This window comes from Akanthomyces muscarius, chromosome 4 (assembly GCF_028009165.1).
Source record: "Akanthomyces muscarius strain Ve6 chromosome 4, whole genome shotgun sequence".
NCBI lineage: Eukaryota > Fungi > Ascomycota > Sordariomycetes > Hypocreales > Cordycipitaceae > Akanthomyces > Akanthomyces muscarius.
In genome coordinates this window covers 2,512,024-2,536,313 of record NC_079244.1, presented here as the reverse complement: position 1 = coordinate 2,536,313, position 24,290 = coordinate 2,512,024, and the positions used below count along the sequence as shown (strand labels likewise).

General features: G+C 53.8%; 7 protein-coding genes across 8 annotated transcripts; 2 read left to right on the top strand and 5 right to left on the bottom strand.

Moving 5' to 3' along the window:
* Positions 1 to 1,051: 1,051 nt before the first annotated feature.
* Positions 1,052 to 2,443, top strand: LMH87_011517 (uncharacterized protein; the record flags this gene model as incomplete). The annotated part of the gene is made up of 1 exon (XM_056200671.1): positions 1,052 to 2,443. The coding sequence occupies one exon, from the start codon at positions 1,052 to 1,054 to the stop codon at positions 2,441 to 2,443; it is 1,392 nt and encodes a 463-aa protein (XP_056052497.1).
* A 302-nt stretch (positions 2,444 to 2,745) lies between these two features.
* Positions 2,746 to 3,444, bottom strand: LMH87_011516 (uncharacterized protein; the record flags this gene model as incomplete). Its single annotated transcript, XM_056200670.1, has 1 exon — positions 2,746 to 3,444. One exon carries the CDS (start codon positions 3,442 to 3,444, stop codon positions 2,746 to 2,748), a length of 699 nt encoding a protein of 232 aa, XP_056052496.1.
* Positions 3,445 to 5,032: 1,588 nt separating this feature from the next.
* Positions 5,033 to 6,025, bottom strand: LMH87_011515 (uncharacterized protein; the record flags this gene model as incomplete). Of its 2 annotated transcripts, XM_056200668.1 has the most annotated exons (2): positions 5,551 to 5,587; positions 5,655 to 6,025. In XM_056200668.1, 2 exons carry the CDS (start codon positions 6,023 to 6,025, stop codon positions 5,551 to 5,553), a joined length of 408 nt encoding a protein of 135 aa, XP_056052494.1. The 2 variants fall into 2 exon arrangements, with proteins under 2 accessions (XP_056052495.1, XP_056052494.1); XM_056200669.1 differs by having other exon boundaries at positions 5,033 to 6,025.
* Positions 6,026 to 6,196: 171 nt separating this feature from the next.
* Positions 6,197 to 7,867, bottom strand: LMH87_011514 (uncharacterized protein; the record flags this gene model as incomplete). Its single annotated transcript, XM_056200667.1, has 3 exons — positions 6,197 to 6,399; positions 6,732 to 6,877; positions 7,788 to 7,867. 3 exons carry the CDS (start codon positions 7,865 to 7,867, stop codon positions 6,197 to 6,199), a joined length of 429 nt encoding a protein of 142 aa, XP_056052493.1.
* Positions 7,868 to 14,164: 6,297 nt separating this feature from the next.
* On the top strand, positions 14,165 to 14,739 carry LMH87_011513 (uncharacterized protein; the record flags this gene model as incomplete). Its single annotated transcript, XM_056200666.1, has 4 exons — positions 14,165 to 14,249; positions 14,299 to 14,331; positions 14,526 to 14,612; positions 14,699 to 14,739. 4 exons carry the CDS (start codon positions 14,165 to 14,167, stop codon positions 14,737 to 14,739), a joined length of 246 nt encoding a protein of 81 aa, XP_056052492.1.
* Positions 14,740 to 15,532: 793 nt separating this feature from the next.
* Positions 15,533 to 17,320, bottom strand: LMH87_011512 (uncharacterized protein; the record flags this gene model as incomplete). Its single annotated transcript, XM_056200665.1, has 3 exons — positions 15,533 to 16,028; positions 16,082 to 17,114; positions 17,263 to 17,320. 3 exons carry the CDS (start codon positions 17,318 to 17,320, stop codon positions 15,533 to 15,535), a joined length of 1,587 nt encoding a protein of 528 aa, XP_056052491.1.
* A 432-nt stretch (positions 17,321 to 17,752) lies between these two features.
* On the bottom strand, positions 17,753 to 24,242 carry LMH87_011511 (uncharacterized protein; the record flags this gene model as incomplete). Its single annotated transcript, XM_056200664.1, has 4 exons — positions 17,753 to 18,020; positions 18,073 to 20,044; positions 20,099 to 23,758; positions 24,017 to 24,242. The coding sequence occupies 4 exons, from the start codon at positions 24,240 to 24,242 to the stop codon at positions 17,753 to 17,755; spliced, it is 6,126 nt and encodes a 2,041-aa protein (XP_056052490.1).
* Between the last annotated feature and the right edge of the window lie 48 nt (positions 24,243 to 24,290).

The following is a 24,290-nucleotide window of genomic DNA, read 5'->3' as shown; positions in this document are numbered from 1 at the left end:
CCGCAAAGCTCGCGTCAGAGGACAGCTCAAGGTGCAACCCAAAATGTGAGATGCGAAACGCGGGGCCCAAGGGGGGGACGAGCGGTTGGGCGGCGGCTGGCGGGAGCAGATCAAGTAGAGGTAACAAAAGCTGCCGTATGGCGAAAGAGTCAAGCTAACTCGTTGCAAGAACGGGACCGTGCAGATGGTGGAATCGACGGGAAACGAGAGGGACCGCAGAGAGATGCAGTCGTCCGCAGCTTGTCCAAGTAAGAGGCGAGGTCTGGCTCGCGCGTGCGATGGCGGTCAGTTATTAGTTCAGGGGAGGGTCGAGCAGGGCGGGGCAAACAGCGGAGGACTCTGGCTAGGAATTGGGGGGGCGCTTGCCGGTAGGATCCTCTTGGGTCAAGTTAGTTGCTTGCTTTTACGAGGACTGACGCATACGGTAGCAAACATTCATTGTCCTACCTCGTGAATTGAAGATGGCAGCGTAAAGTGCAATCCGGTTAGAAGCCAATCCTGAGCTTTGCGCTACTGATCCAGGAGCCATGCTGTGCCCCCAGTTCTAGTGCTAACGAATGAGGTCGTTCAGGGGCAGCCCAGCAGTCGAAATCAGTGGTTGTCTAGGACACTCTTTTGGTGGTGTGCTGCTGAAGTGCATGCTACGTGGCTTTCACTACAACTCAAGGTTGGTAAAATGTGCCATCTATTTGACGCTTTGGTCCAGTATATGCAGCTGGAGTTCATGATGCTCCTGTTGGAGCCTTTCTGTATACCCCAACCTTCATCCCCCAACAACCAGTAAAGCCTCGAGAAATGGTTCACGGCTGCAGTAGGCTGAATACGCTACCAATGCCCAAAATTTCATGATCCAACCTGGATCTGTGTAGCAATGTGTGCCGTCGGCCCGGCACTGTAAGTCGGCTGAACCGCGGTAATTTGCGGCTAGCTTATCGATGCTTATCGCAGCTATTTTTTTGCAAAAGGGTCACTCAGTCTCCCGGACAGCCCTCCCAAACCACCGTCGACCGACCGACCGAACAACATTCACTCAAAACGTCCCAGATACGAGATGGCGGACCCCGCGAAACCACCCGCCGCCATTCCCGTCGGCGCGGCCGCCGTCCCGGCCCCTGCCGTCCCCGTCAAGCCGGTCGGCAACCCGGCGCTGCGCATGATGGGCCTGCCGAACCTGCCCAAGAAGCTGCCTTCGCGCAATTGGCTCATCTTCTGGGCCGTCTGTGGTACGATCTCGGGCGCCATCATCTACGACCGCAGGGAAAAGACGCGCGCGACCGAGAAGTGGCGCCGCGTCGTCGCGCCCCTCGCCCGCGAGCCCATTGGCGCCGCCAACCAGCTCCCGCGCCGGCTCACCATCTACATCGAGGCGCCGCCCGGCGACGGCCTGCGCGCCGCCCAGGACCACTTCATCGAGTACGCCAAGCCCATCTTTGCTGCGTCGGGCATCGACTGGGAGTTTGTGCAGGGCCGCCAGCAGGGTGACGTACGCGCCGCCGTCGCGGAGAAGATTCGGCGGACGAGGCGTTCCGTGGAGCGCCCCGGCGAGGAGCTCCCCGCGACGGGCGAGAGCGTGGTCGAGGACCTCCGCACGCGCCTCGAGCTGCCCAAGTACGAGGGCGTCCACGGCGACGTCGTCTTTGGCCGCCACGCCTGGAAGGAGTACATGCGCGGCTTGCACGAGGGTTGGCTGGGGCCCTTGGATCCCCCGCCGGCGCCTGTAATCGAGAGCCCTGAGCCAGTCACGATACCTGATACCCAGACGGACGGCGATGCTGCTGCTACTGCTGAGCCAGAAGAAGAGAACAAGGAGGAAAAGAAAAAGGACGAGAAGCCCAAGCGCCCGCCGCAACCGGTGCCCTACAACAAACCCGAAGACTACGAGGCTGCGTCCCTCAGCAGCACCATCCCCAACCAGTTCCAGCCCTCCACAGCCGTGCAGTTCCCGCATCGTCTCGGCTTCCGCCACACCTTTGTGCGCCTGGGGTGGTTCCTGAACCGCCGCGCCCTCGCCGACGACATTGGCCGCGAGGTCGCCGCCGTGTGCTTTGCTGCGTCGCGCGACTGGCAAGGGGCCGACGAGAATCAAGAGATTGAGCAGCAGCGCCTCCTGAAGCACGAGGAGCGCAACTGGCAGAAGTCCGTCTGGATGCCCGAGGAGGCCCCCAAGCCGGATGACGACACCCGCACGCCCGAGGAAAAGGCCCGCCCGCCCAAGGAGAGGATCTGGGCGAGCCCGATGACCGTGGATGACCGCATCACGCAGCGCATGCGACGGTTTGAGATGCAGCCCGAGGACGAGGCGCGCGCGCGCGAGGTAGTCGTCCCGGAAGAGGACATTGAGGGCTTCATCAAGGGCAGCATGCGCGGCCTGTGGCGCTGGGGCGTCAAGGCCTGGACCGACAAGCCCATGCGTCCGAACGTGGGCAATGTGGACGACGAGTAGGCATAACATAGCGGAGGGCAGTTTTCTTGTTGTACGATTAAAGAGCATCGCCTCGTTTTGAGAGGGAGATCGAAACATGTTCATGTATATTACCCATCACCATCATCACACTCTCCATATACACTGGTTAGATAAAAAGAGCGCACTTTTGACTTGTGTATACCGGCCCAACTGTGATTTTGAGACGGTGAATATATTCGATGAATGAGACCACAAGTATAAAAGGGTAAGTATCGACAACTCCGTGAGATGTACAAATACACAGTAAATGAGGAAACTCCACAACGCCAATTATCCAGCCATCATTCATCGCTATCCGAGCCATAATCAACCAATGCTAGCGCCGTCTTCTTCGGTTTCTCTTCATCCTCATTCTTCTCCGTCTTCTTTACTGGCTCCGCCTGCTTCTTCCCTTCATTACCATCCTCATTCTTCTTTTCGTCCTTCGTCTTCTTCCCCTCCTCTCCAACGCTCACTTTCCTCTTCGCGACGCCTAATCCAGCATCCCTCTCCGTCCGTCTCTTTCTCTTCCTCGTCCCCCACTCCTCTTCCTCCCCCTGCCCCTCTCCATCTATCCCGACTCCCTCCTTCTCGACCTTCTTGCGCGTCGCCGCCCGAAACGCCTTGAGTCCTTCCTCCGTCTCCCGCCGCACGCTCTCCTCGGCCTGCCGCTGCCGGGCCGCCACCTCGTCCAGAAACTCCACCTCGTCGTCGTCCAGCGCCCGGAACTGGTTCGTCAGCTTCGACGCCTCCGCCGCGGCGGCTTCCTTGGCCGCCTTGTTGGCCTGCAGCACATCGTACAGGCTGCGCTCCTCACCCGAAGCCGCCTTGACGCGCGCGTCGTGGCGCCGCTGCCGGTCGGCCTCGAGCTGTTGCTGCACCTTTTCCCATTCGGCCAACTTGCTGGCCGCTCTGGCCGGCGCGGGAGCTGCAGAGCCGTCGTCGACAGTCTCTGTGTCGCCGGCGCCGATTGTGCCGCCAGACACGAATCGGCCAGACATGTTTGTGCTTAATACCGGCCGATCTTGTCTCGCTGTTTCTTCTTATTTGGTATTTCTGGCCTCTGTGGTATCTCAATGGTCTTCAATAAGGGCCTTCGATGGGGATCTTCAGTCGTAAATGTCATGTTCATGTGATCTTGACAGCTTGAGAGGCCGAGTGCTAGGCAAATTGCCCCGCTGTTTAGCCGACGCACCATTCAACTTGTCAAAGTACTAACACGATTATCATGAGAATCGCAGAGAATGCGTCAAGAATATTGGTAATTTTATTGCCCTGTCTGATTAAGGAGCGGGAGACACTTTCCAGGGTATAGCGACATGTAAAGATGCAACTCCATTTTTGTATGCAACAGGATTCTAATCTATAAACACTTTTGTGCGTCAAACCCTTGACTGGACCTAAGCAGTATCCCTGTCAACAAATAGTTGGCTGTTTGAAAGAAAGTCGGGTCGCAGCATCAACTGCTAGCCCTCGATGAATCCTCATTAAGCTTAGACAATCCATAATGTCCTCTTTCTACTAATGCCGGCCGTTGGCCAAAGCTTTCTAGAAAAAAAAAGTGAAAAAAAAAAAGGGTTCATGAACAAGAAAAAGGGCTCTTCTCAAACAGCTTTACGCCAAAAAGAGTACCAAAACACTCTGCCAACGTACCATGCAAAGAATTGCCATACAAAACCAATAAAAAACAATTCGACTCAAAAGTCTCCATGTAACCCGCTGGAAGCAATGCATAACGTCTCGTAATATCCCAAGCCTTTTTTTGTCGGCGGCAACTGCCCGCCGTTATACCCAGCTTCGGGTTGTGTAAATATGTACTGATGCCATTCGATTTAACATCTTGTTTCGCAGCAGGCTTGCTATGCAAATAGCTCGCGAAGATGCAAGCAACAATGGCAATGCTCCCGAGCATGCGAAACACGATGCAATGCCGATAACGATCGAAGCTTTGTTGATGGCTCGAAAGAAATTCGAAAAGCCCAAAAGTTGAAAACGCCAATCCAATCCGTGAAGCGCAGTGTAACGAAAGAAGAACTAAAAAAATAAAAATAAAAGCATAACAATGCGATGCAAACCCACAGTGAAGGATTCCATACAGGTAATTCGTCAAAAGCAGGTATGCTGTGGAAAAATGTTGAGCCAAATCTATCGCAGATGTCGAGGCCCATGCAAATAAGAAATAGCCGTAATGCCGAAGTGCGCCAAAGATTCCATTATGAACGAGTACCGTAAAAACGAGATGCGCCAGAAATGTGTGCGAGGCACCCTCAACTGGGGCCAGCAGAATTTTTGAGCTGTGCGGAGCAGAATTGTGAAAACAAGCTCCTCCGGCGCAAGGAAAAGAAGAAAAAGCCGTGGAAAATGCTCCAGTAAAAACAACTTGCGAGAATAACTTGACTTTTTTCGTGGCGGGGGTATCTGAAGAGAGAAAAAGTCGTCCTCGGCAAGACCGTGTAGAAATCGTAGTCGTAAAAGCACAATGAGCCTGACCCTTTTATACCGTAGAACCGAGAAAAGAATGATAAAATGGTTGTAACGAGTGACAGAATCTGGGTAGATGTCATGACAAAAGAAATCACTGGTAATGGTTTAGCCCATGACAGGTTGGCCATAACCAGGAGCGGCAAAATATGATGGGGGCTTCATGGAGCCAGCACAGCCGGCACAACCGCAATCACCCATGCCGTGCTCCCAGCCATTATGGTGGAAAGGGTAGGCAGGGTAGGGAGTCTGACGGCTTCCATAGTACTGGCTCGGCGCACCAGGCTGTGGGTAGCGGTTGGCGTACTGGGTAGCAGCGTTGGAGAACCACTCATTGTAGCGCGCGTTGCTGGAAGTAGCAGACATGACATAGTCTGGAGTACCATAACCAGAGTCGGGAGGGGTGAGAGGAGCGCTCCATGGGTTTTGCTGCCAGATAGCATCGCGACCCTGGTATTGCTGCTGAGCCTTGAGAGCCTGGTAACGCTCATACTCGGCGGCCTGGGCTTGGAGGTAGCGCGAGTTGGGTGACTGGCGGGCGCTGTTGTAGCGCGAGATTTCCGTATCAATGGCAGGGACCTGCGAAACAAGTCTGTCGCGAGAAGCCTGAGCAGCTTGACGCTTCTTCATGTCTTGGTAGTCGCGCCAGCTATCGAGCCAAGCCTGGTAGTCCTTGCTCAGGTCGAGGTTGACATAGAGGCGCCAGTGCATGGCCTGAACCCAGTCGAACTCGAGAGAGTTCAGCTCGGCGACGGAGATGCCGCTGACCTCGGACCAGGAACGATTCTGAAAGGTGTTGTCGTCGAGAAATTTGCTTCCCAAGAGAAGGGAAACAGTGAGGTAGCGCCAGACCTGGCCCTCCGATGCCTTGTAGGGCCCTCCTTGTCCTTTCATGGCGTTGATTCGCTTAGCAAGATAGTTCATGCCAAGAAGGATAGTGGTGCTAGGCAGTCTCGTCGAGGTGAGAATCTGCGTAACAAACTTGCGAAAGGGCGAAGAGACGGTGGCGTCGGGGGTGACCAGACGGGTTGCCATCTCCGCAACGTACTCGGCCATCATGTCGACCTCATAGTCGAGGACGGCACACACGCCTCCGGGCATGATGGGCGGTGAGGAAGAATCCGACAAAGATCACAAAGACCTTGGTCGGAAGATAACTCTAGTACAGAGACGCAGCAGCGCGGATATCCACGGCTAACTGGTTGTGTGTCTCAGCACCTAACGGGTTTGGTCGTTGCTGACGAAAGGACGGAAGATAAAAAGGCGAAATGTCTAGCAAGACAGTCCAGCCATCAATGATCCGAGATTTGCTGCACGTGTGAACGGGAGCGGCGAGTCGTGATGTCGTATATCGGAGAAGTTGACGGATTTACACTTGGGCAAGTGAAAGTCGGCCAATGGAAAGATTTTGACGGGGAGAAACCGGAGTCGTAAAAAAGAAAGAACAGGGTAAGACCATATGATAAAACCAAGCACTGTAAAGACAAGTCAGCCTTTGCTATAAGAAAAAATTGTACGGCTTTCCAATGAGCCGCCGTGGCCCGACGTTGCAGCAACGCGAGAAACCACCCGAACAAGCCATGGTGTGAGTTAAGGGCAAGCCACACAACTTTCACATTAACATGGTCGAGAACTTTGTAATAACATGTTCCTTGCAACGATTCCCTTTCTGGCCATGCAACTCGTTCGCGCGCGGTGGCGTTGGCGAAAGACAAGCCATCAAAACATTGCACAACAAGGTTGAATCAACAGCGACGGACTTGTAAAAGGCGTCGAAAAATCGCTTTGACGGGCTGAAAATACTAACCTCTGGTAGAAAGAATGCCGTAGAGGGGTTTTTTTAACACAATGGTAAATTCGAATGCGTAAGGGTGGTTTTGGGTAGACGAGCGTCCGCAAACACGGGATCGAAGATAGACAGAGCGTAGAAGGCGTTCCAGCAGCAACAAAACGCTAGAAGCACCAGTGGTCGAAGCTCAGACGAAAAGGGCCGGAATTCGAGGTCGCAACGAACGGTGACAAGTTCGTGACGAGTTATTGACAAGTGAGAATCCGGCGGCTTTCGATACGTCGTGAGGAAGAATAGAGGGGGAGGAGGAGAAGTGGTTGAAGGATGAAGAGAAGAGGCAAGACGAGAGGTGTGGGAGCATCAGGATGGCTCGGGATCATGTATGGGAGGCTACGGGCGGCACAGCCGGTGAGTCGCCAGCGGGCAGCAGGGCAGGGCAGCGGTCCGTTGGGGTCCTGGCATGGAAGAAGGAGGGCGACTGTTGACTGGCTGACTGGGTGCTGGGTGCTGGGCTACGCTCCCCCGTGGCTCCGTGGCTCCCACCTGCTCTCTGTCATTGAGCCACTGATGAGCCCTGCCTGCCCAGAAAAACCCTCCAAGCACCAGCCTACTGGGGCAACTGGGCCGTCCTTTTTTTTTTTTCTTCCTTGGGACCTTTCCTGTTTCGCCAGACCAGTCTCGGTTGAGCTACAACCAGGTGGGCTAGCACACACAGTGCAAGTTGTCTTGGTATCGGCTAGGCACAAAGTACATAGGTGGACACTGGACGGGCCCCGGGACGGAATGGACGATACATGAAACATAGTGGGCAGGGTGTGGGAAGACAAGTACCAAAGTTGCGGTAGGACAGGAACCGTGGCAGCCGCAAAGTACCCAGGTACGCCTCCCAGTCACTTCGCTCTGCACCCTTTCGGATTCTTTGCTTGGACTGGCCCCCCAGCAGGACAGCATTAGTGACTTTTTTTTGGCAGCACTGGTACGTACAGCAGGTGGCAGGATAGGGGGGCGGGCTCGGGGGTCCAAGGCTCCACCCCAACGGGGCTTTGGCGCCCTGGCATTGGACCAGGCAGTTACAGGTACATGTACGCCGCAGTCGTGTCTGGGGCAAAAACGCAAAGGGTCTTGTACCAGCCAGCACCCGCCAACTTGAACATCTCCAGTCTCTCTGACCAACCTTGCAGAGTGCCACCACGCCGCACCAGTTAGCTTCGTTCTCTGGCCTGCTAGCGCGTCCGGACTCAGGATACAGCGGCCAGAGTGCAAAGAAAACGTCACCTGGCCCACGACATGGACAGTGTCGGTGGAGCCCGCGGCCTGACTGGACGAGGCGGCGAAGAAACGGGGTTTGCACTGTCGACTGCTGATGAAGGACGTCCAAGGCGATGCTCGATGGAGTCGTAATAATAGGGGCGTGACGCAGCGACGAGGGTAAGTACCAGTACGATGTTACTAGCATTCAGTGACGATGGTACGGGGCACATCCTTCGCACACTGGCACTGGTGCACCCGATCCCAACGGCGTCGTTCCTTTTGCCTCCCCGTCTCAGCTCCCTAAAAACCGCCCATGATTCATCGCCACGGTGGAATGGCTTGTCTGAGCCGTCCAGTCATCCATCATGCGGCCAGAGACACCCGGCCTATGCTGCGCTTCCTAGACAGGAGTTCCGTCTCAGCTTGCAGCACCAGACACTGACGGACTGATCTGGCGTAATGCCTATGCTATATCTAACCACCGAACCCCTTATGCTAGCACAGATACCAGTAATAATGATACTAATAATACCGGATAGGTGGGTGTGGGAGCCAGTACGGGCAACTGGTGACTGATGAGTGACTGGGTACGGAGACACTCGTAATTGATGGTTCTCTGCGACCCAGAGACAAGAATTACGGGACACCAGCAACAAATCAGCCAATATTTGCACCTGAACGGCAGCGGACTTGGCTGCGCGGGCCAGGGGAGCAAGCTAAATTGCTGGGCCGGAGTGAGAAGCGCGAAATTAGCTGGCTGGGAGGTACCTCGATACGCCGCAAAACTATCATGTGCGACAGGTATCTCCTGCAAGGAGGAGGAATTCAGCCGACGTGGATACTCATCAGGCTCTGTTTATCTCTCTTCCGAGGGGGCCCATAGCGCTAACATTACCAAGTATCAGTACTGGTACAGTCGAGCGGGCTACTTACAGCCTAAAAGGTACGGCCTGCCTACCTACCTAGGTAGGTACTGAGTACTTGCACCTGTCCCAGGCAGTCAGGACGCCAGCAGCCGCTGAAGGACAACAGGTGAACAGCCAGGCTTGACGGGGCTGCTCCGCCAGCAGTATCTTGTTGCATGTCTGCCGCGTTTCCAAGTTATTACGAGACAAGGAAGAAGAAACAGAGGTAGGAAAAGAAAAGTAGAGTCATGCCACTTGACATCGGGACATTATTCGACGGTTGGACAGGTATAAGCAATACTTTACTTGGGGCTCCAGGCAGCGAGCGGCGGACAGGCAGCAGGCAAGCCTTGGCCCTTGGAGGCACAGTTCCGTACCTACCCACCCATGTGCTACCTGGCAACACTTGTTGCTTGGCTCCTGCCTCCTTACCTCACCAGCACAACGCGGCAGCCAACTCTCCTGGTCCCTGGCCGCCTGGTACATTGTCCCGCCTCAAACAGAGACTCGGACGCCGCATCTCCGACCCTTTCCTGCCTGTTTTCATTTTCGTCATTTCGCCTCGTCTCTTCTGCCAAGGATAGACGTTTGTTCAGAGAGAACAACTTGATCAAACTCTGCTGTTACCTGGGCTGCTGCGAACAAAGTCGGCCTCGCTGCGCTTTCGATTCGGAAGAATGGGACGCCCAGCAGACATCAGGATGGTGGGCATAATCCATCCCAGCATCGCCGTGGCGCCGCCAATCAACACGGTTCCAATTACAGGTTCCCGCACCGAACAGCAGCCACTCCAGGATCCTGCCGTGCTGCCTGTCCGTGAATGGTTAGAGCATGTCCTGGTACTGCGTGCGCGCGCTGCTCCTCAGGTGCGCTCCACGGACCACACTACTGGTACACATCTTGGCCATGCCACGCTGTCAGACTCCCAGCCGGCAGGGCCAGATGGGTTCTCGAACGCCTTGAAAAAATCTGTTGCCACCGTGGAATGAGCCCACCACCACCCTCTCACGCCTCTGTCCCTACCCGCACAGTGGCCCCGTCCAGCCATCCAGAAGCAAGCCAGAATCCTCCTCCAGCCAGTCAGGGCCACCACAGATACTAGCTCCAGACGCACCGCCCAAAAGGCCCACTGCGAAAGAGACTCAACCGCGAGCCACGAGCAGGGTTTCGATGCACCACCCAGTCCTCTCATACCTCTCCTGCCTCTGTCGTGGTTGCCTCCCCACGCCATCTATCTGCAGGCCAGCGTCATCACGGATGCGGAGCCTCGAGGCTTGTGCTAACAAAAATGAGATTAAAAAATTTCTCGTCGCAGCCTCGGGCCACCGCGAAGAAATGAGTCGTGGTAGTGCCCGGAGAACTTGCGGTATCATTGGTACTTACGCGTGCCAGAATGCGCCCCGTTCCGATGATGCTCACCCCAAGCAATGCCGTCCCCGGAGTTGGCGCGGCCACAATCCCGGACAGCCTACTGGTAAGCAAGCCAAACACGTCACTTCACTACACACATAGCACGATGCTCGGCCTGCATCTTGCAGAGCCGTCTCGAGCCCAGCAAGTGAAGTCGACGGTATGATTCCTGCGCTCTGATCGAATCGAGGAAATAATGGCGAATTCTGTCCAAGCACCGCTACTTTCTAACACTGTGCGGAACCGCACTGATTCGTGACGCCAGTTCGACTTTTTTTTTTCCCTCTTAGCGCTGTTCATCTGTAAAATTTGGCAGAGCTTAATTGAAAACTGTTCTGGCCGTCTTGACCGCCTCGAGGTACAATCTGCCCACAGGCTGCCTAGCCAAGTGCCTCGAATTTGAATAGCCGCCCCTGAAGAAGACTGAGTGGGCAAAAAGGCCGTGCTAGCTAAGTCTTGGGCACTTCTCACCTCTATCGTGGAGCCTCGATACCCATTGTCTCTTTATCAGTACTCTGGAGTCGCACGAGAATTGTGACCAAGTGGGCAGAAAAGACGCAGACTGCAGTGTTGCTCCCCAACCTGGCCTTTGCCCTTCTCCGCTCGTCGAGTTTGGTCGGGCTGGCCTGCATGCGATATGGGGACGCATCCACGAAGCTAGGCCACAGACTCCTGGTACTGGTAGCAGCACGTCCAAAAATATGCATCTTCAGAAATGCCTCAGGTCCACCACTCAACATCACAGGAACTAGTGCGCCGACCGGGTGCAGCTTCCTTACCATCTACAGAAGGGTCTAGCGTCAGAAGAATAGAGCAGAGCGACGACCTCAGTCTCGGCAGCATGTTTTGTGAAGACACCGATACTCTGGCTCGCCTTTTATGTGCCCTCCACAATCCCTGACGCTGCAGCTGCATCGTTAGTGCGGGCATCAGAGTGTCAGTTGCTGATTGGACATGGCCCCTGTGAATCACAATTGCTCGCAGGTCGAAGCGTGTAATTGAAATGGCTTTCTTCATGTGCTTCACACAGTGGCATGTCGACTCGACTCGGATGGTACCGTACAGAGTCCGACACAGCATATAAATAAGCTCTCATCATCTTCATGTGACGTTGAAGCAGCGCAAGGTGGCAACGACAGTCCGCAATCGCTACGTAGCGCGAATAACAGAATCCATGACGGCAGTTAACAAGTAGTTCGTGAGACCTCTGCGTCGAACTCATTTATCGAGGTAGACACTGAGTGATCACTGGCTCGCCAAGCCACACGCATGTTGACCGCATTAGCAAGTCTGGCTGGTTCTACTACTTCGGTACATCGACACCAAGACCCTGTTGCGTCTACATTGCATATGCCGATCGACAAAACCAAAGAAGAAGAAAACCTGGTATCCTTGCACTCTGACCACCGGTTTTAGCGTTGAAGAATGAGGGCGCACGCACTTGACGCATTAGCAAGACTTGGGGCAATCAATTGGGGATAGCCACGAGCAGGTCGACTAACAACGCCACAGCGGAGGCTGCATCAACCTTTCTCCCTTATTCTGTCCGGTATTTGTGCTCGCCTCAGGGTTCTTCTCCAGGGTTCATCTGCGCTCTTTTACATTCCGCGGATCCCCGTTTGCGCCCGCCGCCACCACAGCCCATTGGAAGGCGCGGCGATTGTCAAAGTGAACATCGGATTAGGTGCCGGGGAGGACAGGGACGAAAACGCAGAGCGCGTGCTAACATATGCAGGCGGCGGATCATGATGGTGTGGCCATATGTAACAGGACTGGGCCGGAGACGAAAGAACACTTCCTTCTTCGTGGTCACTGCAACCTCAACACATGTATTCGGAGTGGCGCTGTGTTAAAAGCAAGCAGACCATGTGCAATGCACATGGGTGACAAGGCAGATACTCAGTGGCCCGACGGGGCTGGCTGGCGCTGGGTAGCGACGCTTGGTGCAGACACTTGCATGCATGTATCAAAGAAAGAAGAAAGGTGGCGTTTGCTTTTCTGTTTCTGCGGCGTGTTCATTTGTATCGACTGTAGGCTTGAGAAGGCGACTCGTCGTTTTTTTTTTGGGTACATTTACGTACCGATGGCTGTGGGCATGGAGGACGGCGCCGAGGACAACTGCCCACCCCTCATCTCCACCACTTCTTTATTCCCACCTGCGGGAAAGAGGTTAGCAAAGAGCAATTTATGTACGTATTCAACAGGGGGCGAGGAGGAAAAAATGGCAAAGGATATGTCTTCTTTTGCCCCGTGAAGACGCTCTAAGGCAAACATCGGTAGTGTCCCGCAATGACGCACCAGCTGGAGTAAAATGTGCTCAGAGCGAAAAGAGAGGTGCCAGTCGACCTGTTTCGGGTGTCAAGAGACTTTGATGTATTCTCCCATATTGGACATGCAGCTTGCTCTGGGAGAACGCATTTTCTTGAACCCATCCACCGCGCTGGTGCAACCAACCTTCCAAGCATACATTTTCGGGCTGCCGGCAGGTTGCGCCGCGTCTGACTGGGCATGACTCCAAATGGGGGCGCGTGAGCCTTTCGCGGTCCTCGTGTGAGGGGGTTTGAAGCTCGGCTGCATGCTTCTGGGGTAGCTGTCTCTATGTCTCTGTTTTTCTCCGTCTGCATTTGCAACCTTGCATGTGGGTGAGGTGGTGGTGTGTGGTACGACAGCTTGCTTTCTCATCCTGCAGAGCTCGGAGCGGACGGGGGCCTGGTCCGGCGGAAAAGGGGGAGGAGGGTGCATCAGCAACAGCAAAGCGTCTTGTATCGAGGAGAGTGTAGAGGGCTGTCGTGTCGGTGGTGTGGCCTTCCTCATGACACCAGCTTGGAAATGTTTGAAAACTCAATGTAGACCTCTATTTGCGTGGTGACAGTAGCGGTCCAATGGCATGATTTGACATTTGGCTCTCGAGTGGGTGCGGTTGGCATGAGGAGCAACGCGATGAATGTACGTGTAGACGGTGTATTCTACTTTGATGGAAAGACGTCTATACGTCAGTTCGTGGCTGGGTAATTCGATCATGATATGGGTATTTGCAGCCCGTTCCCTTCTCCGTATCTGTCCGCCAAGCGTCAGGCTTGATTTGTGTCAGTTTGGCTACACGTCGACAAGAGACGTTGTGGCATTTTCCTGTTGAATCTACAGCCTGCCGACAGGCTTACATTGTCCCTGGTGGTGGATTTCCTCCTGGTAGCATGAAGGGTTGCCCGCATCTGTTGATGTTTCGTGTAAGTCGTGTCATCGCTTAGTCTGAAAGCATCCCGTACAGACACTTTAACCTGTTCGGCCTCTCTGTGTGTGTTCTTCTATTTTGATGATCTAGTATTCGTGTGCCTTGCGATGCGAGTTTGTTTGTAATATGTAGACTTGGTTCCTTTGCTTTCGTTGGCAGTTCGTCATGAACCGTGCTCGAGACTGTCGTCCCGCGGCGAAAGCCAGCTCTTCATCGTTTTACCATGCGTCACTACGTCGAGGACACCATCCACGACTCTTTTGTTGACATTTACAACTCTTTACAACGTAAGTTTAGCAAAGAGCGCAAACGCCAATATTGAAAGACACTTGGATGGACAAGACGGGCTTCGTGATTGTCTTGCTTGAGGGGACTCTGCTCTAGGGTAGGTCCACACGTGACTGGCTCCCGCACGAGCCACCTGCCTTTGGAGAAGGCCAGCCAGGGCCCTTTTTGCTGCGACGTGGCATTGGCGGGCGCCGCGCCCCAGTTAGCTCAGCAGGCCCCTACAGCAACCTCCTTTGTGGCCAACCTGTCTCGATACACCCTTGCGCGCTTCATCGACTCTCCTCCCATCCGCGACCTCTCCTTTACTCTCGACCTTTTAATTACTTGACTCTCCTTTTTCCAAAACCGCAAACGCACAAGTCAAAATGGCCGACCAGGTTGAGGGTCTCATCGACGTCCCCAGGGAGTTTGTCAAGGAGGGCATCCAGTTCATGAACAAGTGCCAGAAGCGTGAGTTGGACGACAAAATGACAACGCCGCTGGCTGCCAATTGCGGTAGGAGGAAGCTTGGTGCGAGATGGCTGCTGCGGATGTAGGCGTCTGGCCCCTCTTCCTGGCGGGAGCTGGGGCATGCGACTATTGCGGGCAGCAGAGCGATGCGCGTGTGCCTGAAGCTATTCGCGATACCTGCGCCGATCCGCCCCCCAAGCTCTTCCCACCCGCCGAAAGCCTGGCCGGACACACACACACACAAACATCGACTTTGCTAACAACCGATGTGTGCAGCCGACCGCAAAGAGTTTATCAAAATCTCCCAGGCCATTGCCATGGGCTTCGTCGCCATGGGCACCGTCGGCTACCTCGTCAAGCTGAGTACGTTTTCGCTGGACTCTACTCGCACCCTGCCAACACCTTCTCGCCCCCCAACCCGCTAACATGTGCTTCTTCTTTCCCTCTAGTCCACATTCCCATCAACAACATCCTTGTCGCTGGCGCATAAGCGGTCTCTTTTCCCCAGGACTGAATCGGTAATTCGAGAGGAAACGAAAAAGGAGCGTCTTCACACCACAAAAAAAGAATACGTATTTAATATAAATCGAGAAACACAAAAACAAGGACAAGGATCGAGGGATGTGGGAAAAGCTACCTGTTTCCTAGCTACCACCGCCGTTTTCCCAAGACGGAGACTCAGGACGGCGAAACATCTTCTCTTTCCGGCGTACGATACTACACACATGGTGTACAGGCTTTCATGGGGCAGACAAGACAGCAAGGGAGTTATTCGGAACAACAGTGGCTTTTTATTTATTTATTGTCTCGTCGTCGCCTTGTGGCTTTGGTTGGAATAGAAAGGGAGGGGCCATGTACTCACCATACATAACTTCTGCTCGCAACGAGCAGGACTGTAACAATAAACTACAAAAAATGTTGCTGCATATACCTGATTCTCTGCGAGGGCAAGTTACTACGTGTTGTAGATTCGAGTTTGATCCATACTGGCTGGATAGCACACCGTGACACTGCCAAAACAGCCCTTGACCTGGATAAAAAAAAAAACTCGTTCATAAAACTTTCGTACGAGCTAAAGAGCCCCAAATGACCCCTCAGTATAATAACGCCTTTCCCGTTTCTCATCATCCACGGCGGTGCCTTATTCCCACACTACAAACAAGTCCAAAAGCAGAAAACACTGTAGCTCGTCGCGTATTATACATGCCCTCAAACCCCAACGGCTATCCTTTTTTTTATTACCCCTATTTCAACAACGCGACCGTCCCCGCAAGGCCAACTGCTCAAGACGACATACTATAGGGGACAATCGCCTTGTCGATGATTGGCAGTCTGCGCGCGCTCTGCTCGTTCTCGGTGCCCCACTGCTTCTTCCACGCGGCCTCCTTCTCCAGGGCGCCGTCAAACGCGGCGCGGCACTCGGGCGGCAGCAGATCCTTGATGTCATCGGGCACGGCGCCTAGGCCGTCGTGGGCCGACAGGAAGGCGGACGGGTCGCTCGATCGGTCGCCGCGGGCGGCGGCCATCTGCTGCAGGCCCACGGGGCTGTCCATGTACGTGTCGGTGACGAGGAAGTTGCGCGCCACCTTGTAGGGGACGACGGGGAAGCGGTGGCTGATGGCGGCTGCGGCCGTGGCTTCTTCCTCGTCGGGCGATATTTGCTCGATGCGTGCGAGCGTGGGCTGCATGTACACTGGGTACTGCAGCATGTTGGTGTGGATGTCGTAGACGCCTGTGTTGTTGAGCTTTCTAATGGCGTTGATACCTGCGTTGAATGTGCTTCTGCGAGTTAGTCACTTGCCCAGTTGACCAAAGTTATAGGAAGGGCTTACCTCGCTTCACGTGCGTGCTCCAGCATCCAATTAGTGTCATTGACATTGACACGACGCTTTCTATACTCCGGCTTGCCCGTGGGGTCCGGCACCGACGGCACATTGGTGTGGTAGACGGCACTGGCTCCGTGCCAGGCGACATACTGGTTCTTGTTGTATGGCTCGCCGGGGATGATGCGGTCGTTGGGATCGGCCAGCTCGCCCTCCACGGCGCCGCTGGCTTTCGCTCCCGCAACATCAAAGTCGTCAAGCACACGCTTGCCGCCGACAATGATGCGCGCGCCGAACTCGCGGAAAACGGATCGCGCTGTCACGATGCCTATCGATCGGCCCTTGTAAGAGTGGGGAATGATATCCCGCTCAATCATGTCGCGCTTCTCATCGTCGTCCACAATAATCTTGTACAGCTTGCGATGCTTGGTGAAGAAGAGATAGCTGTCACGGAAACCCACGCAACGGGCGGGCTCCGTCGACAGCATGTACAGACGGTTGCCGCGGCCCAGTACCGTAAAAGTGCGGCATCGATATTCGCGATCCCCTTGGAGGTTGCCCAGCTTGTCGACCTTGGTCTCGCCCTCCGGGTCTTCGGCTAGCACGCACTCGTCGTTGGCAATTTCAGCAATGGTGCCCTCGGCATCAATCACCTGCTCGGCTTTGGGAGGCGGCGCACCGCCCTTGCGACCGCCACGGCCCCTCCAACCTCCACGGCCACGACGGCGCGGCATGTTGGCCTCCTCTTCGGTAATTTCAATCATATTGTCCCAGCCCGGAGGCTTGTTTTTCGGAGGACGTCCTAGACGCTTTCGTCGGAAGACGGGGGGAGGAGGCGGCGTGGGTTCCTTGTCTGATGGCTCTTCTTTGTTTTCTTCTTCAGGAATCGCTTCTTCGTTGTCATCGTCTTCCGGATCTTCTGGAGGCTCTTCATGATCTTCGTCCTTTTCGTCGTCTTGGTTCGCAAGCTCCGACATTTCAGTGACATCCGCGTCGGGCATCGGCTCGTCCTCGACATCTGCGAAGCCTCTGGGGGTACTCTCTAAAGACGGAATGGAGTCAGCAAATATGCACGTCCCATGCACCATCTATCTTCACTGCAGCAGGTCAAACTGTGGTGAATGCGTTCAGCCCGAACGGCGCATAGCATTGCGCCTTTCGCTAGCGATGCAGTAGCATTAAAATCGTACCTAGAGCAGCTGCCGCCCGCTTCGCGGCAGCACGGCCAGAGCGGCGACCCGCAGGCATGTTGGGCTATCGCGCAGAGTGTGGCAATTGTGTCGTTCTGAATTTGCGCTGATGCAATAAAATGTTGTGGCGCCTGGATGGTCGGCGTCGCGCAAGGCAGAAGGCGTTGGCTGGTTAGCTCGTCGCAAATATCAGAGTTGGCGAGCCACGGTTGAAGACGCGCCGCGCAGCTGGCAGAACCATTGCCTCCCTTGATTGGGCAGGGTCGGCAGGGTGGGGTGTGCTAAGATCACTGCGCACTGTGGACATGCACTGTACTTCCACGGCGGTGTCTACTGAGGACTTGCCATAAATTATCTGAGCAAATGAGAAACAATCGCGATGCATTCAAGTCAAATAATTTTCTACTCTATCTTTATACATCTCTCATGAAATTTCAACCTCGCTTCTCTATAACTGCCCCGTGCCTAAATATGTCATCCGCATGGCTCCTTACAGTGTGTCCCAACCGCCGTTGTTGATTTCAGCCTCCAACTTGCGGCTGATCAAGCTTGGGACGCCGTGATTCAAGATTGTATTACGGATCATCGAATCATATCTCTTTTGATTCAGGAAGAGCTGTCGTCCGTGGCGTAGCTGAGGGTCGGTTTCACCGTACTTGTCGATATAAGGTACCGGCGTAAACGACCCAGAACGACGGAAGAGATAAATGATGGAACACTTTCGAATGTTGAGGAAAACACCAATGTTTTGTTGGCATCTAGGAAGTTGTTAGTTGCTTTTATCGTAATGCTAACCTTCAAACAACGTACCTTCTCATGTGCTGCTGGGCTCCTCCGAGTCTAGTTGATTCCCTGTCAGAGGTATCTGTGCGCTGGCAGCAGGTTCCCTGGCTGCAGAACAAGGCTCCGCAAAACAGGCACAGCACAGGATCTGTTAGGTCCTTGCCCGTGGTCGGGCAGCGGTTTCTCGTTGCTTCCTCTATCAAAGTGTCATAGGTTTTGGGTAGGCCGATTAATTCGAAGATTCCGGGGTGGCTCATCATGCCCGAACGCGGCACCTCGTTGTACGCTCGTGGCCACATGACTTGGTGCTTGACCCATCCGAAAACAAGTTCCTGCGTTGTCTCTGGCCAACCGCAGGCCCCGGCATTGGGAGTCATGGCCGCACACATCTCGTCGAAAGACAAAATGCGCAAGGTCTCTGTTAACCGATCAAGCTCGTCGGCATCAGGTGTCAGAGAGACGTGACTGTTGAAATCCACTCCGTATTTAACGTGGAGGAACAATAGTGACTTGCGCAGGAATGTGAGAGCATATTTCTTGGCAAATGTGTACCAGCCTACGAGAGAGTCGACTCCAGGCTGCTGGAAGCCAAGTTGCTCCCCGCTTTCAGGCTCGTCTGCCGAAGTTAGAGCCTGGAACTCAAGTGCAGACTTGGTAACACTCAGAGCGAACTCTGCAAAATTGTTGATAGCTGGGTCTTGTGTTTGCCGGTTGGTGAGATTTTCCAGCCACAGAGCAGCCGGGATGTTTCGGCCCATGTGAAAGACAATCTTGACGAGCTCAGCGAGGTAGCAGAGCCTCAGAACATGCGAGATTTCGACTTTTTGCGCATGAACAAATCCGTATGAGCACTCAACCAGAAAGATGAAAGGGTCCATGCTTAAAAGCGGTGGGTAGACATCCAGTGGTCGACGAGCATGAGGCGTTCCCGTACCAAAGTAGCGCGACATGAATAGCTGGCAGTGCTGGCGCTCCGAGTCCTTGTTAAACTCGGCTTCAATCTGTTCTTCTGAGCGGGCCATTACCGACATGAACGATGATACAGTCTCGGACAGAACACGGAGGTGAGTGATAGTTTGCTCTGGTATCTTTTCCAGAAGCGTCATCCCTGGCTGCGCTTCTGTTCCTCTCTGCTGGATCTCAACAGAGGAAATAGTATAGCCCACAGAGTGAACAAGAGTATTGTTCAAGTGGAACTCTTCCAAATCGTCTGACTTTGTGTCAGCCACGTGCCGGGCATCAAGGTCATTGAGTCGCAACGTCTCTCTTAGTCGGCGGTACGCAGACTTCAATTCGCTGATGAGTTGAGAGCTGCTAGTAGTCGGAAGTGGGTGGCTAGAGGGGGCCGGTGCCTCCCCTGAAGTAGCTGGTATTTCTCCTGGAACATTGAGAGATGGCTCGCTTTCATCCCGACCCCATAATGCGTCGGTAGATTGCTGTGGCTGCGCTATTGTTTCCACAAGACTGCCAGGAACACTAGGAGTATACAACGCAGGAAGATGGGAATCGTCAAGCTCAGGTGCTTTGCTTCCGCCAAGCCAGTAGTTGGACCCTATTTGTTTAGCCAGAAAGTCCCCAAAGGAATCCTGAGGCTGGAGATAGCCTGGGTAGCACTCTTCCAAGCCCTTCCAAACGATCGGCAAGAATGCGTTGCCCAGAGCTTTGCACAATGGACAGACAAACTCGTTGCGACGGGTGTCTTCTGGGTGGTGACGTGCAATTTGGTGAGTATGCCTGCGGTTTGTTGCCTCATAGTATTGTTCGAAGCAGCGGAAGTGCATCATATGTCCACATCCACTAGCCACAGGGCCAGGCCGGGAGAATTTCGCATCGAAACCCTTTCCAATTGTTTGTCGCTCTGCCAAGAATGTGTTACCGTCAGAGTTGAGCTTCTCTACCATCTTCCTATTCTCTCGAGCAATACCAAAGGGACGAATGTCTTCGGCAGAGCGGTCGAGGCTGCATGGCGTCTGAGACGCCTCTCGCACCAGCTCGGGGTCTTGGAAGTCAGTTTGTCGAAGGATACGACTGTTGTTTAATAGCGCGAATGTACCGTAAAGCTTGCGGTCATCAGCTTCCTCCTGGCACAGAATGCAGGTACCAGTTGGGTACTTCCAGTTATGTTTACGATCCTCGGCAGGATGTAGCTCGTCGTCTTCCTCCAAATCGGAGCCCCAATCAATTTCGCCCTGATTTTCCATGAAACTCTTTTGTTGTTGCTGAAACTGGGCCATTACTTTTGCCTGGCGGCTGAGAGCCGCCGTCTTTCTTCTCTCCCGTTCTTCATCTGCGGAAGCATTGGCAGGCGACGCAGTATCGACCCGATCAACAGCGATTCCGAGGTGCACAAGGGACGCCTGGAAGGCACTCTGACGACGCTGCTTCAAACGCTTCAGCACCAGCGAGATCTTCGGGTGGGATGACTTGAAGGCCTCTTTGGTAGACAGAACGTGTAGGAGTGAAACGATAGTTTTGGCGCTGTGAGCATCAGGCATGAAGTTTCCTCTAGACGCTCTGGTGAGTGCAATGTGCACAAACGAGTTGGGCTCCTCTCCTGCCTGGATTTCTTCACTTGAGCTGTCTTCGTGTATGGCAATCAGCATGAGATGCAGAACAACCTGCAGAAACGTCTCGAGTCTCGTGACGGGAACAGTCGGTGTGAATCTTTCTGCCACCAATGGATACAGCAACGAGTAGTAGATGACTTGTGCAAACATGCCCGTTCCTGTAAATTGACCGAGGTCTTTGAACAGGCCGGATGGGATTGAATGATGCTTCGGTTCGTAGACAATTTCTTCCACAGACTTGCCTGTCTTCTTGGCCATTTTCTTGCGGTATGCCATTTCGGATTCTTCCCGCTGGTTTTTGTTGTAGTGTGCAATGTAAGGATCTATTTCTTCAATAAATTCCGGCCGAAGCTCAAACGTGCCCACATCGGAGACACCCTCAGGAGGTTTGAAGGTAGCCATTTCATCCAGAACGTTGTGGAAGTCTTCTTGCTCTTGGTACTTCTCGGGCAGCTTGTTGCAGATCTCGTTGAAAGACAACGGCTTGAAGCACAGCACATGAGTGATATCCCGACGCATTGCCAGTATGCGAGAGTTCGGCTCGTCCTCGATGGCAATCAGTGATGTGCGGTCGCTAAGGAGCACAATGAGGAGATGGATCATGTCTTCCACAACATCAAGATGCTGGTTGTCGTCTTGAGCTTCTGATTTGAGTTCAAACAAGCCCTTAACCCACTTCTCCATGCCGAAGCGATCAATGATTGAGGCAAGCACTCGGCTAGGGTTGCAAATAACCATGGCAGTTTGCAACAGGAAGATGTCACGGTGATGCGAAACGTCTCGCTGCAACACACCCTTGTAGGTGCTTGCTTGGTGGCGTAAACTGATGCCATTTCTAACCCACATATTAGCCTTGATTTGAGCCAGCCAGGCACACACCCTCAGAGGGTAATCGAAGGCTGCCATCAAATAGTCCTCCGCCGTGTAGTCATTCTTGGGAACTTGGGGTCGCCCCATCAATCTCGGTTTTGCCTTAAGCTCCTGCAAAGTGAAGCTCATCAACGTCTTGATGTCAGATGCAGGTGAAGAGCGACCACATTCAATCAACCAAGACAGGGTGTAATGTAGAGCATGGTGGAAGCTGATTTGATCCTTCTCGACCACAAACTGAATCACATCGTACGACGCCGAGTCAAAGTCAAACTCAAAGTCATTCAGGGTTTTGAACTTCACCTCATCCTTGATTTCACCTTGCTTAAATCTCAGACGGTCGGCGCCTATCGAGTTGAGAATGACTGTCTTGCTGGTGAAGCGAATGGCGCGCTGGAGAAAGTGCATCTCGTCTGGGGGGCAGTCTCTGAAAGCTTCGGCGAGGTTTCGCGCTTGAAGATTGATTTGGCGGGTAACGAGAGAGGCCGTGATCCAAGAATCGGCTTCGTATTCGACGTGCTCTACCACAGCGCGGACATTGGGGCCGATGCACTGATGCAGTTTAACCAGGTCCAGGAACTGCATCAAATACCTTGGTTCGCTGCGTACGCGCTCCTGCACATGAGGAGATCCAAAGAGATACTTGAGATCTTGATAGAAGTGATACATTCGTCGATTCGTCACTGAGCCGCTTTCGAAGCCCAAAACGGCATCGGGGGAGATGTCCCATGGATGGCCCACTTGACGCGTCGTCAGAAAAGTGTAGAGGATAGCGAGCAAGCTGCTCATAAAATTGCCGCGCTCTACCACCTCCGCAGTGATGGAAGGAGTCGTGAGCATCTGTAGTGAAAGGTTGATTATGGAGTGGTCGGGCTCTCTGTCACCAACCAGGTATAGCTGCGCGAGAATGGTGTAGAGACTGGCGAACCTGAGAGCCAGCACACGCTTGAACTCTGGCACTGAGACTACTGTGGATATGTACAGAGAGCGAAGGTCATTTCTCGCCTTCTTCCACATCCGAAGGTCGAACAAGAGGAGCCAGTCGAGTCTCACTCGCTGGAATACATCTTCAGCGGGAGAAACGCTTCCGCGCTGAGTATAACTGGCAGGAGTCTCGATCCAGTACGGGCCGGGGCGCGGTACAGCTTTTTCCGTTTTGCCAGGGGTTTGGGGGATCTCAAGGTTTGCCTTGGGATAGGCAGCCGGAGGGCGGATGGCCTCGGCAGGATCTGAATCGGATGGGGTTCCCTCTCGCTCTGGCTCTGCATCCGTTGCTGTTGTCGATGCCTGCGCAGGAGGTGGAGGAGGTGGTGGCGGGTATCCGGCCATGGTAGCTTCATCTTCTTCCAAGGCTTGATCTGATTGACTCCAGTTCATGTTCAGATCGCCGACATCGCCCCTAGCGTCGACCATCATCACGTCATCGTCATCGTCGTCAACACCTCCCACTATGGAGCTACTGTGGGATGCATTATCGTCGTCGTCTTCCTCTTCCATAAAGTCGTCGATATCAACCTCATCCATGGCATCTTCGTCAGACTCGCCATCTCCGTCAATGTCTACACCACCCGCTGTAGCCTGAAGAGCGAGGATGAAGTGTGCGTTTACACCTTGAAGCCGCGCTCTGGACATCATATACTGGTCATCCTCATCTTCGTCGTCGATGAGTCCAAGTGTGTGGGTAGCAGAACTGCCCTGTTTCCAAGGTTTCATGACTTCTTCGCAAACCGTATTGCGAAGTATATAGTGGTCTGGTCCGACGGAGCAGCCGGAAATATCACCGAGCCACTCAATGAGAGCACCGCACATTTGCTCTCGGAATGTGTCACGAGCAGATCGAATGGTTACTGTGATTCGGATCGCTTCTAGAATTCGTGACATCTGCAGCAATTCTTTAATGTCGCGGCTGTATGTCAGAAGACTGCGACCCATGGAGTCCGTTTCCCACGCATCCCGTGAAGCCTGGCGCCTCGTTTTTCTACAGGCGCGAGCAACTTGGTCCTCGACTTCTTGGACAGTATGCTTTTCGTCATTCCACAGAATAAGCGCGTACTCGTCGCATTGTTCGGCAGTAGAGTTATAATATGAGGAAGAAAGTCTGGAAACTTCTTCGTCCTTCTCGATGGACTCCTTTGTCTTTGCTTGGCGAAGCTGCTCCGGCGAGCAGGAGATGACGTCGCATATGTAATCAAAGGATCGGCCGATGGTCATTTGAATGCTTGACATGATGTCTTCCGGTAGACTCGCGGCCTCCTTTCCTTTGCCTTTGTGTGATCCTGAATGTACATCGGAATGTATGGTACAGAACAAGGGTGATCTCCAGGCTTCATCGTCGCCACAATCGCAGCATCCACTATTGCCGACAGAAATTGATATGCGAACCATGTGCCCGGTATGATCGGTAGAGTCAAAACATCTACTACAAAGACAGCAGGTCTCATCTGTTCCACAAGTCCTGCACATATACGAAGCTTCGCCAGCCTTGAATATGTGACCGCAGCGTTTGCCCCGCGCAGCTTCTGTATACTCGGCACCTTCTACGGCGCCCTGAGCATCACCAAGCTTAAGCGTGTCTGGAAGTTTTCCATCCGGAAACAACAGGCGCATGTACTCATCCTTGCCGCCCGCTAAAGACCAAAACAAGCTGCGCAGCAGCTCCTTCTTCGCCTCGTCTGTGAATCGGTATTGGAATCGAGACGGCAGGTCTGCAAGCAGCTGGCAGAGCTGCTGCTCCTGGGTAGACATGGGATGCTCCATCATCAAGCTATCATTATGTTGCTAGCTTGTGTGCTGCGTAAGGAAGCTCTG